This window comes from Rana temporaria, chromosome 5 (genome assembly GCF_905171775.1).
Source record: "Rana temporaria chromosome 5, aRanTem1.1, whole genome shotgun sequence".
Classification (NCBI taxonomy): domain Eukaryota; kingdom Metazoa; phylum Chordata; class Amphibia; order Anura; family Ranidae; genus Rana; species Rana temporaria.
The window spans coordinates 183,727,600-183,745,169 of NC_053493.1; the positions used below are offsets into that span (position 1 = coordinate 183,727,600).

At 42.6% G+C, this 17,570-nt stretch overlaps 1 protein-coding gene across 4 annotated transcripts in view; it reads left to right on the plus strand.

The window, feature by feature from the left end:
* Window positions 1-17,570, plus strand: part of MARCHF6 (membrane associated ring-CH-type finger 6) — a 1,325,445-nt gene that overhangs the window by 1,058,862 nt on the left and 249,013 nt on the right. For all 4 annotated transcript variants that reach the window (XM_040351967.1, XM_040351966.1, XM_040351964.1 and 1 more), the window contains one exon: window positions 31-232. In XM_040351967.1, the coding sequence (XP_040207901.1) occupies window positions 31-232 (202 nt within the window). The remainder of the gene's footprint in view (window positions 1-30; window positions 233-17,570) is intronic.

A 17,570-nucleotide genomic window follows, 5' to 3' on the forward strand; every position in this document is an offset into this window, starting at 1 on the left:
AAAATTATACTTTGTGCTTGAATTATATAGTGACCTACACTCCTACCTGCTTGGAGACCAAGATGAAAGTGAGAACAATGTTAATCAACATGCTGGAAACAATCACAATGCTCCAAACAATGCTGTGCCTGTCATCGGGGAAGGTCTGCATGCTGCCCATCAAGCCATTCTTCAACAAGGAGGTCCAGTAGGGTATCAGCCATACCACAGGCCTGTTAGATTTCCTCTCAGGGTAATTTTATAATTTGCAGTTCAAGTCTACAGAATGCAATAGTTTTTTTAACACTTAAAAAAGAAAGCAGTAGTAACTTCTGAATGAACCAGAATGAATGAGCAAGTTTTGTTTTATTAACCACTCAATCTCCGAAAGCTCCCCCCTTCATGACAAGGCCAGTTTTTGCGATATGGCACTGCGTTTTTTTAATTGACAATTGCACAGCTGTGTGACACTGTACACAAATAAAATGTATGCTTTTTCCCCCTACAAATATAGCTTTCTTTTGGTGGTATTTGATCACCTCTGTGGTTTTTATTTTTTGCTCTATAAACAAAAAAGGGTTTTTTTTTGTCTTTTCTGCTATAAAAAATATTCAATAAAAAAATTAAAAACATCAAAATTATTCATACATTTAGGCCAATATGTATTCTGCTACAAATTTTGGGGAAAAAATCCCAACAAGCGTATATAGGTTGATTTGCACAAAAGTTATAGCGTCGACAAATTATTGGATATTGTTATGCATTTTTATTTATATATTTATTCCTAATGATGGTGGCGATCAGCGACTTATAGGGGCTGCAATATTGTGGCGGATATTCGGACATTAACAATTTTTGGGACCAGTGACACTAATACAGTGACCAGTGCTAAAAACATGTCACTGTACTAATGACACTGGCTGGGGAGGGATTAACAGGGGCGATCACAGGGTTAACTGTGTGCCTAGCCTTTGTGGGAGGTGCTTTTACTAGGGGAAGACCTGGATCCTAGTCCCTGCTTTGTAGAGACACATGATCCATGCCTTCCCTCCTGTCAGAATGGTGATCTGCCTTGTTTACATAGGCAGAACACCGTTCTGTCTGCAGGATGATTGGTGGGTGCTGGTGGACATCAAGTCAGCGGTACCTGCTGATCAGCTCCCACTGTGTTTATACACAGTGGGAGCGAGCCGGCGGCATTCATACGCACCCACTACCCGGAAGTGCAGGATCACATAAAACTGCTATAGGGCAGACAGCAAGTGGTTAAACATCCTAATATTAGAATGGTACACCATCTTTTCCTGGTGGCTTTTAAGTGGAAAGTGAACACCCCAAGGTGTTGTTTTTTTCATGTATTTTTGGAAATTAGGAAACATTCTGATGATGAGGTGGTTAAGGAATGCTTGGCCTTTAAAAGTCATCCACTGAAGCCAAGTGCAACTCTTCCGTTATTCCATTATAAATAGAAGGAAGCTCCCTGGAGGATGAAATTGAATTGCAATGAAATTGCAGTGTGTGACGTGGTTAGATTTAATAAATTAGACCAATAAACTGCTTTCCCAGCCCAAAACAATCCCACGATCATTGACTATTAGTAGCTCTTGAACCTCTCCTCCCCCTCCCCAAAAAGGACAATACCACAATTATTGGTAATCTGTGGTGTTTTTACACCCCATAATAATTCACTGTTAACTCTAAACTATTAATCTTTAAAAGTTTTTAAAGCATTGCCCCTAGAAGAGTTTTAGGGTATCATAGTTTTTGCAAAGTCATTGGTGCATATCATTTTAAGGCTTAAACATGTTAGGAAATTTGGAGCAATTCCTAGCCAAAAAAATGCAGATATTTGACATGTCCCAAAAAATCAAGAGGGGGGGGGGGTAAACGCGGTCGACTAGTGGTTTATTGCCCAGCCCCCCGCTCCAAGAAACAATCCAACAGCATTGGTGATGTGTGACACTTTAAACCCACCACCTTGATTTGCAAGGCTTCTTTCTTGCTGCAGCCAATCTTCTTTCATAAGGCTGTGGATCCTCCTTCCTCCCCTTCTTCTGTTGTGATTGGAAAGGGATGACTTTCAGATATAAAGCTATCACAAGGCGTAGCACCATTCTGATTGGCTCTGTGTTTGCCTATGATCTATACCAGGGATAAGCAATTAGCGGACCTCCAGATGTTGCCAAACTACAAGTCCCATGAGGCATAGCGAGACTCTGACAGCATCAAGCATGACACCCAGAGGCAGAGGCATGATGGGACTTGTAGTTTGGCAACAGCTGGAGGTCCGCTAATTGCTTATCCCTGATCTATACTGTCTAATGTGTGCACCCAAACAGTAACGGCTGTTTTACTTCAGTGGCTGGTCTGGAGGTGGTTAAAGTCTTACATGACAAACATTAAGGCTGCATTCACACCTGAGTGTAGCATATTTAAACGTTTTTCCAGAGTTTTTTCACACTTTTTTTTTTTATGTGCGACTACCGCATGTTTTTTTATTTATTTGTTTATTTCATTTTTTATTTTATTTTTTCATCGGCCAATAGCGAAAACTACCATCTGTTACATCATTTGTTGCTAGGTTTTTCAGATTTTTTATCTTTTCCGTTGTATACCTTATATTTTTTTTTTAATATTATTCATTTATTATTTTTTCGTTGGGGTAAGGGGTTAGAATTAAGGTGAGGTTAGGATTTAGGAATTAGAGTTAGAGAGTTATCAAGCCTCCATATCCTAGGAACGACAGGTTTTGTTTTAAAAGACAAATAAATAGTTATGGGGTTATGATCTCACAAAATCATTGGTTTTATGGAGGCATCGATAAGAATAATCATTTCTAGAGTACGTATTGTGAGGGGAAGAATAAAAAGTATAATCTTTAGTATTAGGGTTCAAAGTGTGCCAGGTATCATGAAGGGACATGTCTTTTATGAAGTTTTTAATAGTATGCAGAGTCTTGTAGGAAATTTTTGATGAACCTGAAGAGGTATCAAGCAAAGGGTTGAGGGCTAAGTTGAAGTCCCCGCTTACAATGAGCAATCCGCTTTTAAATGTATCTAGAAGTTGCAAGGTGTCTATAAAGAATGGAACATGTAGCTTATTAGGTGCATAGATATTAGCCAGGGTAATGGGACTATTATATAGAGAACCTTTAATAAATAAAAATCTTCCATCATCTAGTTTAGTATCCAGAACTTGAATAGGGCAATGTTTGGAAATTAAAATAGAAACTCCCTTAGTCTTGGAGTCTGGGTTAGTGACGTGAAAAGAAAGGGGGAACCATTTATTTTTAAAAGATGGGAAGCTATCTGTTTTGAAATGTGTTTCTTGTATAAAAACTATATCAGCTTTCGACCTTTTCAGTAATAAAAATAATTTAGATCTCTTTTCTGGAACGTTAAGTCCTTTAACGTTTAGGGAATAGAGTTTAATTTGTTGTGGGTTCGATAAATTATTATTGGAAAGTGCCATGTTCATAAAAAAAGGGGAGGGGGGGTAGGGGGTGAGGGATAAAGGGAGAGGAAAATAAGAAGGGAAAACAAAGGATGGAGTAAAAACTTATAACTGAGAAGAAGAAAAGTAGTTAGTCTTCTTCAATAAAGTAGTTACGGTAAAATATATAGCAGCAACCTATTGTTACAATCCTGACCGGACTGACGACAAAAAGTGCTACTATTTGGGGGTTGGAAGAAACCTAGGTAGAGATGTAAAAGAGAAACCTGAGGCAACCCGCCGCTACATAGCAGTACAGCATTAAAAAGAAAAAAAAAGAGGTTAATAATATAAACAGAGCAGGACATCCTGTGTATTACAGCTCAATAATAAAGAATGAAAAAATGAGAACGGATCGAGCCGTACATTAGAACAATAGCAATGTAATAAATCTCAAAAGTGAATACATTAAGGGCAATATCTCAAAAATAAAAAATAAAAAAAAACTTTCCATTACAAATTTGTTTTGATATTTAAAAAGGGTCTATAAAAGAAGGTAAGCTCATCTGGAGAGCAAAATCTAAACAGAAAAAAAAAAACATTTCAGTCTTAATTTAAAACAAAGACCCTAAACAAATTAGTAAAACGATCTCATATAAGCGAAAGAAAAAAAAATTCAATACAACTTGTGAGTTTCTAAGTACAAGAAGAAATAAAGTATTGTATGTAATAGAAAAGATAAATTATATAATGTATCAACATGTAACTAATTAAATTATCAGCAAGGGTAGATGTTATCAGTGGCCTTAGTTGGAAACAGGGACGGAAACATTGTAGCCAAATTCCTGAAAAGAATTCTTGCCAAGAAACTATTAAACAAGCAGTTTTAGACAAGGAGACATCCCCGGAATAAAAAATAAATGATTTAAAAGTTATAACAAAGTGTTGTGAAAAGACATCAGAAAAGCAATAAGCTATCAATATTCACATCTAAACTTCCTAGAGCGTGGAGATCCTGTTGATTGAAGATCCTTGTGGTGATCCTTTGAAGCAGTGTGGTATCTGTTCCCTGATAGAGAGTGACGTCTTTGGTAGCGGGTCGGCGCGGTTTCCATGGTATCCTCAGGAGTCCCTTTTGGTCCCTTTTGCTAGTCTTAAAACGGAACTCAGCATATCAGTTAGGTACTTTAATTTTCCTTTCAACTGGGAAGAGGAATCAATAACTTACCTTGGAATTGAATTGACTTCAAATTTACGAGATCTCTATGGTAAAAATGTCCTGCCCTTACTTAAAACTATAAAAACTGATTTACAAAATTGGGATAAATTATTTTTCTCTTGGTTCGGGAGAGCGGATATAATAAAAATGAATGTACTTCCCAGGATTTTCTACCTATTGCAGACTATCCCTATTAAGATTCCATCTAAATTTTTTAAGAATTTTAAGCAGATATGTTTTAAATTCATATGAAATTTGAAACAACCACGTATCAAATGGGACAAACTTATTACCCCCAAACTTATGGCTGGCGTTGGCTTGCCCAATGTCCAAAAATATTATTGGGCTTGTCACATGACGCGCATTATTGACTGGCACTTGCATGCTCGTACTAAAGATTGGGTTATGCTTGAAGAGTCCTCCTCCTCACACTCTTTACCATTACAACACCTACCATGGATCAACCCCCGCAAGATGTTAAAGTGGAGGTTCACCCTAAAAACAATTTTTTTTTACAGGATAGTAAGGACCGCATAGGATAGGATAGTAAGGACAGCATAGTAAGGACATTTCATTTCGGCAGTTTTTTTTTTTTTCTCTGTACTTACCTTTATATCCTGATTTTGTCCTGGGCTTCTGCGTTCTGATGACTCCGGGACTGGGTGTTCCTATCCCAGCCTCAGGGTTCCGATGACTGCGGGACTGGGTGTTCCTATCCTTCCGTTCGATGATTGACGGCTTGTGAAACAGGTGAGAAAGAAAACCGCCGCTCCAGACAAATGCACTTCAGCGGTGAGTATGGTTCAAAACCCGATGGGTGCAGGCAATGCACAAAGCATAAATAAGAGGGAGGAGATGATGGACAGCCGCACTCCAATAGAAAGTATAAGTATAAAAAATGGTGCCTTTTATTCCAGTAAAACGAAAACTACAACAGCTGTTGTTCGTTTTTGTTTTACTGGAATAAAAGGCACCATTTTTTACACTTTATTGGAATGCGGCTGTCAATCATCTCCTCCCCCTTATTTGTGAAACAGGTGACCTGTCGCACAACGCGCGTCACCAGATTTCCGGAAATAGCCGAGCTGCGAGTCGGCACTATACGGCGCCTGCGCCCGCCGTGTAGAGCTGACTGCGCAGGCGCCGTATAGTGCCGACTCGCAGCTCGGCTATTTCCCGACATCTGGTGACGCGCGTTGTGCGACAGGTCACCTGTTTCACAAGCCGTCAATCATCGAACGGAAGGATAGGAATGCCCAGTCCCGCAGTCATCGGAACCCAGAAGCCCTGGACAACATCAGGATATAAAGGTATGTACAGAGAAAAAAAATGACCTGCCGAAATGTAATGTCCCTTACTATGCTGGCTCTGCTAGATGTAATTTTTTTTTTTTTTTTGGGTGAACCCCCGCTTTAATACTCGCCTTCTTACAGGGGCTACCTTGCAAACTTTTAGATATTTATGTAAGAGCTTGAATATTTCCTCTATGTATGGCCCTCTCACTCCATTGAATCGTAATCCAAAAGTGTATGTGAAAAATTCCACTAAAAATCCTTTAAATTTGTCTCTTAAGAAGACAATTAGAGCTGAATTCTTTTTCGAACGTGATGACCTTCTCTTCTTAGACTCTTTACTTATCGATCACCCTGATAGTGACATTTCTCCACATGACTATGAACTGATAAATCGCTTCATATGTAAACTTGATTTACGTTCTGATTGGTATAGGCACAAGACTCCTTTTGAAATTTTATGCCTCAAAACATCCCCTCAAAGACATTTTATTTCTTCACTATATGCTATATTTTTCTCAACATATGACCTCAAAAATAACATTACGAAACTAGAAACTACAGGTACATTATATGATTGATTTTTATCAGTTTTTAATCGTTATTAAAAGGAATCAGTTAACTAGTATGTCTCTATACCCTGTAAACAGTAATTTCAGCAAAAAACATTTTTTAGTTACAACTCCTTTAAGGTGTTGCTACTACTACTACTAATAATAATAATAATAATAATGAATAAATGTAAAATAAATACACACATACATAAAAATAATAAATACATTCAATAAATGAATACTAAGTAATAGTAAATAAATCATAAAACAAATAATAAATTCCCCTCAGCTACCCCCCTGTGTTTCAGGGGGTGTCAGATGGTGGGAACTATGCTGCATGTCTGGTGGGATTGTCCCAGGATTAGAGATTTTTGGAATACAATTTTTTATATGATCTTTAAGGTTACGGGTGTTAGGGTTCCGAAGTCTCCTTCAATCGCTCTTTTGAATTTCCAGATTCCCAAGATCTCCAAGTTTTCCCAGAAACTTATATTCTTTATATTTTTGGGGGTTAAACTCACTATCGCAAAATCTTGGAAACTTCCTAAGGTTTCCCTTCGCACTACGAAACTAAAGATTTCTTGGATTATGTCACAAGAAAAATTAGTGAGTTTTTTGCTAGATACAGCCCGACAGTTTGAGGAGACTTGGGAACCCTGGGTCACGTATATAAATGCCTGAAATCTTTGGAGGAATTTAACATGGTTTTTATTTCCCCCCTTTTTTTTTTATATATATACATATATCATTTTTTTTTTCATTTTTTCTATTTTTTTGGTCTTGGTGGGTGGCCCGGCGGAGGTGCTCTTTCTTTACCTCTTTTCTGTCGTCTTCTTTTTTCTTCTATTTATGCTTTCTTTCGTTTCTTTTCCCTTTTCTTTGCTCTTTCTCTTTCCTTCTACTTGATGAAGGTTTACTCAGGATATTTTTTTTTTGTTTTATGTATTTTTGTGCAAATTGTGTGACTTCAGGTTATTCTTCTTGCTTATATTTTCCCCCTTGGCTCTGCCCTTTGGTCATCCACACAGTATGATCCCGCGAGGGGTGTGGATGTCAGAGTGCTTTGTATAAGGGTTTTGTCAAAAAAAAGAAGAAAAATAATATTTTTTTTTTTTTTCTCTTTGTTTTGTTTTCTTTATTATTTTATTTTCTTTGATGGTATATTTGTACAAAATTTGTTTTCTATTGAAACCAGCTTTTATCACTGATGTTAACCTTTTTGTCTAAGTTGTTAGGCCTTTTACCCTGGCCTTTTTGGATTATGGTTTGCATGTCTTTTGCTTTCTGAGCTTTGGAAGGTCTGGCTTTTTGTTTCTTCTATATAAAATAAAATACTTTGAAAGTAAAAAAAATAATAAATAACTAAACACCCTAACACAAAATAAATAAATGGCTGCTATTATTGTATATTATTAAAGTGGAGTTCCACCCATATGATAGTCAGCAGCTAAAAAAAGTGTAGCTGCTGACTTTTAATAATCGAACACTCACTTGTTCCATGATCCAGCGATACGGGCGAACAAAGCCCCGCTCCTCTCCCCCTCATCTCTGTGGCGACGGCGTTGTGACTGTGGGCACCGGGCACGCACTGCACATGCGCAAGCCACGCTGCACGCTGTGATTGGCAGGGCAATCTTCTGGGACCTGTGATGTGTCCCAGAATATTGCACAAAGGGATTGGCCGGGCAGTCTTCTGGGAACTGTGACATGTCCCAGAAGATTGCCACGGAGGGAGGGGGAGAGGTGAACTTCCGGTGTTGCGGAGCCCGGGAGGAAGTGGGAGCTGGATGCCTCTAAATAGAGGGTATCAGACCCCCCCCCCCAAAAAAAATGACATGCCAAATGTGGCATGTCAGGGGGTCGCCTTCACTTAAAGCGGAAGTTACATCTCTCTATCGTACACCACGGGACACAGAGCCATTCATTACATAATGGGTTAAGGGTAACCAGCAGTGATTAGACACTGGCACAACCAATTGAAGATACTTCCCCTCCATATAACCCCTCCCATCAGGGAAGTACCTCAGTTGTTTCGCCAGTGTCTAAGGTGTTGGACGCATGGAGGATGTGCTAAGGAAATATTTGCCAAAGAGACCCTCTGGGGGTAAAAAGAGCTATGGGATCCAGGCCTCAAGCACTAGGCTTCACCTGTAATGTCTCTTTGGAGGACTGGGCTCTAGGGTCCAGCACTTTTGCTATATATGCTAAAAGTCCTGGTAAGAGTCTTTTACAAGGCCCAGGGGAGAGGTCCCTGCGGCAGGGATAAAGGTAAGAAGAAAAGGAATCCTAAGAACAATCTTAAGGGCCTTTTTCCAAATTTGAGTAGGGTGTCTTCTCTTTTTTAGCCACTAAAGTAAAGAGCTGAGTTTTACTCACCACGCTCTATACAGTGTCAGATCCGTCAGGACAAGTACACTTCCTCTGCTGCAGAGCTCTGCATAAGTACAGCCACCGCTTCTCCGCCCCAAACGCTGGGCAAGAACACCACAGCACAGACAGAATAAGCAGGGGGAGGCTCCCCCTCGTCCCAGGACAGACGCCATTGTCCTGGGTCGCAGAGGAGGAGGAGTGGGCACACTGGTTTGAAAGCATGGCGCTCAATACAGGAGCCATAAAGGTTTTCGGAGGCCGGCAGCTCTTCCTTTTGGGACACGGCAGCATTCAGGGGGCACGGTAAACTCTTTGTGGTCCGTGGAGCACTACCAAGAGAGACACCTACTCCAGTGCATGAAACTGTGTGTTTAAGTTGCATACTTTATGTAGATTGCTAAACTGAGCACAGTAGTATATGTGTTGTGATACCTTGGCCTGTTGCTTAGTAATATGTCTTCCCTTAGAAAGAATTCAGGGACTAAGAAAGACGAGAAAGCACCGCCGCCTGAGACAGGGGGCTCTAGCCGTGCCTGCTCGGTACCTTCCTCCCCTGTAAATTTAACGTACCTGTACAGGAGGAGCCATTGCCACTATCAGGGGGTAACAATTTCTCTGGTGGCACCTTGGCCTGCATATGTCACTGAGGACACTTTTACCTCAGCCCTGGAAAAATTTGAAGTGAAGATCGCTACTCTAATCGCAAAGTTCTCGCAACAGAACAAAATAGTGAAGCAGATATTCTTTGGTGGTTTTAGATCCCCTTTCAGAAAAATCTGAGTAGGAGAAGGATGAGGATGTGGTAACACCTACAGAGGACAGGGATGAGGAGTCGGATCGATCAGAGGAACCCTTCTTTGCTTCCCAGATGCTAAGGTCACAGGTACGATTTTATGCTGAAACAGTGCGTACTGCATTCAGGTTGCCCTCTTCGGAGTTAACTGAATCACCTGTCTCCTCCCTGGGTTCATTAAAGTCCCTGTAGGGTGCATGCTCTTTTCCGGTTCATCTGTTATTAAAAAAGTTAATCTACGCAGACTGGTTACATCCAGATAAGCGTTTCTCACCTCCTAAGAAGTTTGACATTATTTTTCCTATGGAGGAAGACTTTCCCAAGAAGTGGAGTCTGCCTTCTGTAGATGCAGCCATTTCTTGTGTAAATAAGAACCTGACTTGTCCAGTGGATAACGTACAGGTGTTTAAAGATCCTTCGGAAAAGAAGTTGTAATTTTTACTAAAATCTTCCTCCCTTCTGGTCGGTTCAGTTGGCCAACCTGCTGTAACAGCAGTAGGCATGTGTCAGGTCCTCAAGGACCAGGTAAAACAGGGGCTGAAGGAGCTGCCTCCAGAAAAAGTCAAATTGTGGGAGAATTTGCCTAAAGCCTTATGTTTTACAATGGATGCTATGAGAGATTTAATTCAGCAAGCATCTCATCTCACACTCCAGCTGCTGCATATGCGCAGAATTTTTTGGCTAAAGCATTGGTCAGCAGAGGCACCATGCAAAAAGCTTTTGGCCAGTTTTCCCTTCCATGGCGAACGCCTCTTTAGGGAAGATTTGGAGAAATATATCCAAAAGATATCAAGTGGGAAGACCACTCTATTACCAGAGAAGAAAAACAAGAGACCTTGTTTTAAACGTTCTCTCTCCCTGGCTCCTGGTAAATCTACCTCCAGCCAGTGGCAAGGACATTTTCAGCCAGCCACAAAGGCTAAAGAAGACCAGGCCCAGAAGAACAAGAAGCCGTGGGGTTCAAAAGCTAAAAAGCAAAACCCCAAAGCCTCTGCATGAGGAGGCGCCCCTGCTCGGCCGAGTGAGGGGACGGCTTGGACGGCTTTGGCAGTTTTCAGCGGCATGGCAGACAGAAATCCAGGACAAATGGGTAGTATCCACAGTTTTCCTAGGATACAAGCTGGAATTTCGAGAGATCCCATCTTCTCAGTTCCGAAGCTCAAGGCTCTCCAAGGATCCGCTAAAAAAAGTGTCCTTCTTCAAGGGATTGGGTCACTTGCTGTCTCAAGGGGTGATCACAGAAGTAGCCCTAAAGCAAGGTTCAGGTTTTTATTCAAACCTCTTTGTGATCCCAAAACCAAACGGAAACGTCAGACCCATTCTGGATCTAAGATCTCTAAATCAATTTCTGAACCTTCGCCATTTCCGAATGGAAACTATCCGATCAGTGGTCGCCACCCTACAAGGTGGAGAATTAATGGTGTCAATAGACATCAAAAATGCATATTTACATGTGCATATCCATCCCACTCACCAAAAGTTCTTAAGGTTTGCGGTAGAACATCGCCACTTCCAGTTTGTGGCTCTGCCCTTTGGTGTGGCTACCACACCCTGGGTATTTACAAAGGTGCTAGCCCCTCTGTTGGCAAATCTAAGGGGGAAAGGGCATAGCGATAACAGCCTATCTAGACAATCTACTTGTGATAGATCAATCAGAGGCAGGATTAGATCACGCTGTGATTGTAAATTTACAAAAATCCTCTCTACAAGCCCAAATAAGGGTAGAGTATTTGTGAATGATCATAGACACAGACCAAAGCCAGGTATTCCTACCAGAGCCAAAGATCAAGTCGCTAAAGGGCCTGATCTACAAGTTCAAAGCAAAGAAAAGACCATCTATTTGCCTTTGCATGAGGCTATTAGGAAAGATGGTAGCCTCTTTTGAGGCTGTCCCTTATGGCAAGTTTAATTCGAGACTACTTCAAGGCAGTATTTTAGCCGCCTGGAACAGGAAGATCCAAGCTCTGGATTTACCCATGCGCCTGTCTCCACAAGTACGCCAAAGCTTCATTTGGTGGTTAAAAACCAAGAACTTGCGGAAAGGAAGATCCTGTCTCCCAATCACCTGGAAGGTGGTGTCTACAGATGCCAGCCTAATGGGCTGGGGTGCAGTGTTAGAAGCTTCAGCCCAGGGAACCTGGACTAAAACCGAAAAGAACCTGCCCATCAACATACTGGAAATGCGGGCAGTATATTTAGCCCTCAGAACCTGGACCAGGTTACAGGGCCACCCAGTTTGGATTCAATCCAACAATGCTACTGCAGTAGCTTGCATCAATCCACCAAGGAGGCACCGGCAGTCAGGGTGCTCAGAAGGAGGTGAATCGATTTTTTGCATAGGCAGGAGTTCATGTTCATTTTTTCTCTGCAATCTTCATTCCAGGGATAGAAAACTGGCAAGCGGACTATCTGAGTCGCCAGCGACTATTACCAGGAGAGTAGTCTCTCCACCCCGAGATCTTTCAGGCCATATGCCAGAAATGTGGGACCCGGAATGTAGATCTACTGGCTTCCAGGTTCAACTGGAAGTTAGACAACTTTGTATCCAGGACGAGAAATCCTCTAGCCTACAGATCAGATGCTCTAATAATTCCATGGAATGAGTTCTCACTGATCTATGCGTTTCCTCCGATCGCTCTCTTACAGAGGCTACTTTGCAGGATCAAGAAGAAAGTAATTTCAATAATCATAGTGGCCCCAAATTTGCCCAGAAGGCCCTGGTACGTTGAAATCATGAAGATGACGGTAGGAAAACCATGGAAGCTTCTGGTTTGTCACTACCTGCTGTCGCAAGGTCCAGTGTTCCATCCTTCCTTACAAAAGCTAAATTTGACGGTTTGGCTACGAAGACCCACATTCTCAAGAAGCAAGGGATCTTGGGCCAAGTTCTTTCTACACTTATTAATGCTAGAAAGCCAGCCTCCAGACGTATCTACTATAGAGTCTGGAAAGCATATGTTTCAAGGTGTGAAACTAAGAAATGGAATCCTCAAAAGTATGACATAAGTAGGATTCTCGCCTTTTGCCAGATAGGAGTGGATATAAAATTAGCCCTCAGTACCATTAAGGGTCAAATATCGTCTCTATCAGTCTTCTTTCAAAGACCGCTGGCATCTCATTCCCTAGTTAGGGCTTTCATTCAGGGAGTACTGCGGATCAATCCGCCAGTCAAGTCAAGTCTTGTGCCCATGGGATTTGAATTTGGTATTTAATCAGTTCTACTACTTTGATTAGTTCTATATTTTTATATTGTATTGTAGAGAGACCAAGAGCTGGGTGGGGTTTGGCAAGAGGGCGTTTCAATATATACATTTTTGTTGGAGTCCCCCTTGCTGTGAGCTCACACAGGTCTATTTGATTGCAGCCTAGCTTTCTCTAAAACCTTAATGTATGTTGCTGATACCGCAGGGATCTGCGAATAGAGTGTCACTGTTTGCTCATGTTGTTCTTCTTTAAGTAAAGCATTAATTTGATTATCTTGAAGTCTGTGTGCAGCCTATCTTTCATACTGCAAGATTCCTCCATTTAAGGTAATGCCTTTTATTTGCATAATCTGTTGTTGTGTAAAGGGGATATTGTGTTCCCTCACAAGCTACTGGGGTCCACAACTCTCATATTACCAGGTGTGTCACGGGAGGGTTCTGAGCCACTTTAAGGGGTTAGTCACCGAGCGTAGACCGGAAAACAACCAGCAGCTCCTCCCCGGGGTATTGCTACACTGCCGTTTTACCTAAGGTAGTGTTGGTAGTGTTAGGGTAGTAGTGCCAGGTTAGGTGGTATGGTGTCAGGTTAGGGTAGTGCCAGGTTAGGGTAGTAGTGCCAGGTTAGGTGGTATAGTGTCAGGTTAGGGTAGTAGTGTCAGGTAAGGTAGTATAGTGTCAGGTTAGGGTAGTGCCAGGTTAGGTAGTAGTGCCAGGTAAGGTGGTATAGTGTTAGGTTAGGGTAGTGCCAGGTTAGGGTAGTAGTGCCAGGTAAGGTGGTATAGTGTCAGGTTAGGGTAGTGCCAGGTTAAGGTAGTAGTGCCAGGTAAGGTGGTATAGTGTTAGGTTAGGGTAGTGCCAGGTTAGGGTAGTAGTGCCAGGTAAGGTGGTATAGTGTCAGGTTAGGGTAGTGCCAGGTTAAGGTAGTAGTGCCAGGTAAGGTGGTATAGTGTTAGGTTAGGGTAGTGCCAGGTTAGGGTAGTAGTGCCAGGTAAGGTGGTATAGTGTTAGGTTAGGGTAGTGCCAGGTTAGGGTAGTAGTGCCAGGTAAGGTGGTATAGTGTTGGGTTAGGGTAGTGCCAGGTTAGGGTAGTAGTGCCAGGTAAGGTGGTATGGTGTTAGGTTAGGGTAGTGCCAGGTTAGGGTAGTAGTGCCAGGTAAGGTGGTATAGTGTCAGAGTAAATATATGACATGAATAGATAAGAGAATGCTGGTCCTGTCCTCTGTCACCTGCACTAAAAGCACAAATATATGACTGCAGAACTTCCTTCTCCCCCTCCCTGAAGTAAACATGAAAAAAAAAAAAACTCACATGGCATCAGCAAGCAGAGGACTGATTCTGTCTTCTTCCTGGAACTGGAGGCGAAATGTGGGAGGGGAAGAGGGAGGGGCTGCAACAGGGACAAAGCTTTATTGGCTAACACCTGTAATGAGATGCAAATATCCCCCTGCCTTGGATGGTCGGGAGCCGGGACAGTGAATTATCATCATGCAGCCCCCTGCATCCTCCTGCTGTGTGCACTTCTCCACACAGTACAGGTTGGAGATGACGTTTTGCACACACACAGGGGGGGCTTAGGGTGGAAGTGCTGCTGCTCCAGCTTGCTCGGTCTGCCTTCTCTGTCTGTCATTATGACCCTGACTGAAAATGTTGAACAGGACACAGAGGAATGGATGATCAGCACGGCAATTACAGATTCTCTGTGTTCCTATCCCTCCAGAGGCTGAGAGCTTACAGGAGGAAGAGGGAGACACACACAGAGAATCGCTCTGTAATTGCCGTGATGATCATTTTAATAGGGAGGGGCACAGATGTGCAACAACTCCTCTTCTTCCCATGGACAGCAACTTCTTCTTGCCACCCCCCCTATACACTGCACGGCCGCGGAGTGTGAGCGCCCACCCTGCAGGGAGAACAGTGGGATGTGCCAGAGGGGGGAGTCATCACCTGACCCACACACAAACGCTTTCCCAGACCTTCCCGGGAGAGGAGAGCACCGACTGTGTGCTCTGCTGGGGATCCTCTCTGAGCAGTGTGTGGACTGTAGCCACTCACCAGCGTCCCCTCCCTGTGGCGCCCATGGCACGTGCCACATCTGCCATACCTTAGATACGCCACTGGTGTGTATGTACATGTGTGTGTGTGTGTGTGTGTGTGTGTGTGTATATATATATATATATATATATATATGTATATGTATATATATATATATATATATAGCAGGTGTGAGAAAGTGTTGTAACTTAAGAAATAAAAGTGATAATAGTTTTATCAATTAAAGCAGTTGTATTGTTTGCTTGGTCGTAAGGCTTACCTGTATGTAAATTTAACATCTCCTAAACCTGCATGCACGGGAGTGACATCATCGCCGCTTTTGCCCCTCACAACGAACCCGAAAGAAACAGAGGGAACATGTCCGCTCCCTCATCGGTGACCAGGCGGCTATGCGGGAGCTTTGTTCGAAGATATGTATTGCATACTAGCACAATATGTGAAACTTACCTCAAAACAAAGCATTGCAATGTCATTGCTGCATCTATGCCTGGTTTTCCTTCCGGCCCTGTGGTGTACCGGTGCCCCGGGGTCTAGCGCAGCATGTCACACAAAAAAACAACAGCCTGGCCCCAGAAGACTCAGACTTCTATCCCAAGTCTGTGACAGGGAGCAAGGAAGATGGTGCTGGACCGCCGCTCAGGGAATAGCACTGCTCCCCCTTGGCCAGAAACTCCCTGGATCTCCCCTCTGATACAGAATATGAAGTCATGGAGATCCCCCTGCTTCCAGAGATGTATTCAAACACTCAGCGCCTTCTCCCTCTGGTTCTCCTAATGTAAAGCAGCAAGTGACTAAAAAGAAACAGCACTGGGACACACATGCAGGGGAGGAATACAGTGGGGTACACAGACACACAGGCTGCACTTCCTATCTCAGACAACCCTGCTTTAGATCACTCACTGAAAGCCATGCTACGCTAACTAATGTGGGATTTACGGAGCAAGATCCATAAATCTGTAATGAAATACAATCTCAAGTTGATCACATTGGTCAATGCACCGCCCAACTAGAACAGCAGATATCTGACTGTACAACTGCACATAATGAGCTAGATGCTCATATGGATCAGGCAGAGGAAATCCAGCAGCTTAAAAATAAAATTGCTGACCTTGAGGACAGATCAATGAGGAACAGTATCAAGTTTAGGGGATCCCTGAATCGATCCCCAATAGTGATCTGATACCTTACATTCAGTAGCTCCTTTATGAAATTGCTTCCAGACCATAATCTGCAAGATTTTATCATCGATCGATTGCATAGAATTTTTGAGCTCAAACATCTTCCTGCCTCTGTCCCTAGGGATGTGCTAGCCAGTATTCATTTATTTCACATCAAAGCTCACATAATGTTGTCTGCTAGCTTCATGAAGTCACACCCATAGCTGTATACTCAACTCTCCCTTTTCACAGATGTCTTGGTTTACACAGCTCAAAGAAGAAGGGACGTTGCTCCTATCACAAAGACCCTCGGGGGGGAAATAAATTGCCATTTTCATGGGGGTTTCCAACCAAGCTCCTGATTACTTACCAAGGTAAATCAGTCTATGTTCCCACCCCGAAGGATAGCTTTAATTGTGTGGCTAGACAACTGGGGAATGGTGCCTAAGGCTCCCCCTCCAAACCCAGGGAACAATACTCTACCTAGAATCCTCTCTACCTTGGACACAATATGCTGAGCCTGACTGGTTTTGTTCTAACCCTCTATTCTCTGATGAGTATCCTTCATGTTTCCTCTTTATACTCACGGCAGGGTTGTTGGTACCTCATGTTTCATTCCCCCATATGACACGACACTACTCTTGGTTTATGTCTGTGCCCCAGACGAGTTGTGTGCTACGCACACCTAGACAGATTTTGGTTTTACACCATTTTCTTGTTTTGTGGTTGTTTTTAGGTTTCATGGTAATTTGCTTTTCTTTGAAACCCATGTTCAAAGTTGTATGTATAACATAATTCAATTCTCATTGACTTACAGGACTATGTATGATAATACTTATGCTCAGGTCATATATTCTCTGATTGTAATGACTCGCTTTTACAGCATGCCTCCCTACAGCATTTTAAGCCTTAACAATGCCGATTAAAGCGGAGGTTCATCAGAATTTTTTCTTAAAATGCCAGCAGATACAAATACTGCAGCTGCTGACACTTGCCTGTTCAGGTCGCCCGCGACGTCGGCAGCCGAAGCTGAGCTACCGCTCGGCTCTCGGCTTTCCCCGCAGTCATCATCGGTGAGGAAATTGGGAAGGTACCCTACTGCGCATGTGTGAGTCGCGCTGCGCTGTCCTCACTGGTCCACACTGTGTTCTGGGAGCCGTGTGTTTCCCAGAACATAACGGGGCCCTGATGCGAAGGGTCGGGAGTTTATACCCGGAAGTGGTGCAAATACCTGTATTATACAGGTATCTGCATCCCCTCCCCCCTGAAAGGTGCCAAATGTGACATCGGAGGGGGGAGGGTTCCGAAAAGCGGATGTTCACTTTTGGGTTAACCTCCGCTTTAAGACCACATCCATAAATGGCATAAGAGCTTAACAGTCCCCTAAAAAAAGCTATGCTCTGGAAAAAAGCCTTGCTGCGAAAAAGTGATATACTTTGCGTTGGAGAATCACACTTTCTTAATGCCAAACCCCCCAAATGTCACCATAAGTCCTTCTCACATTATTGTGAGAATCCAA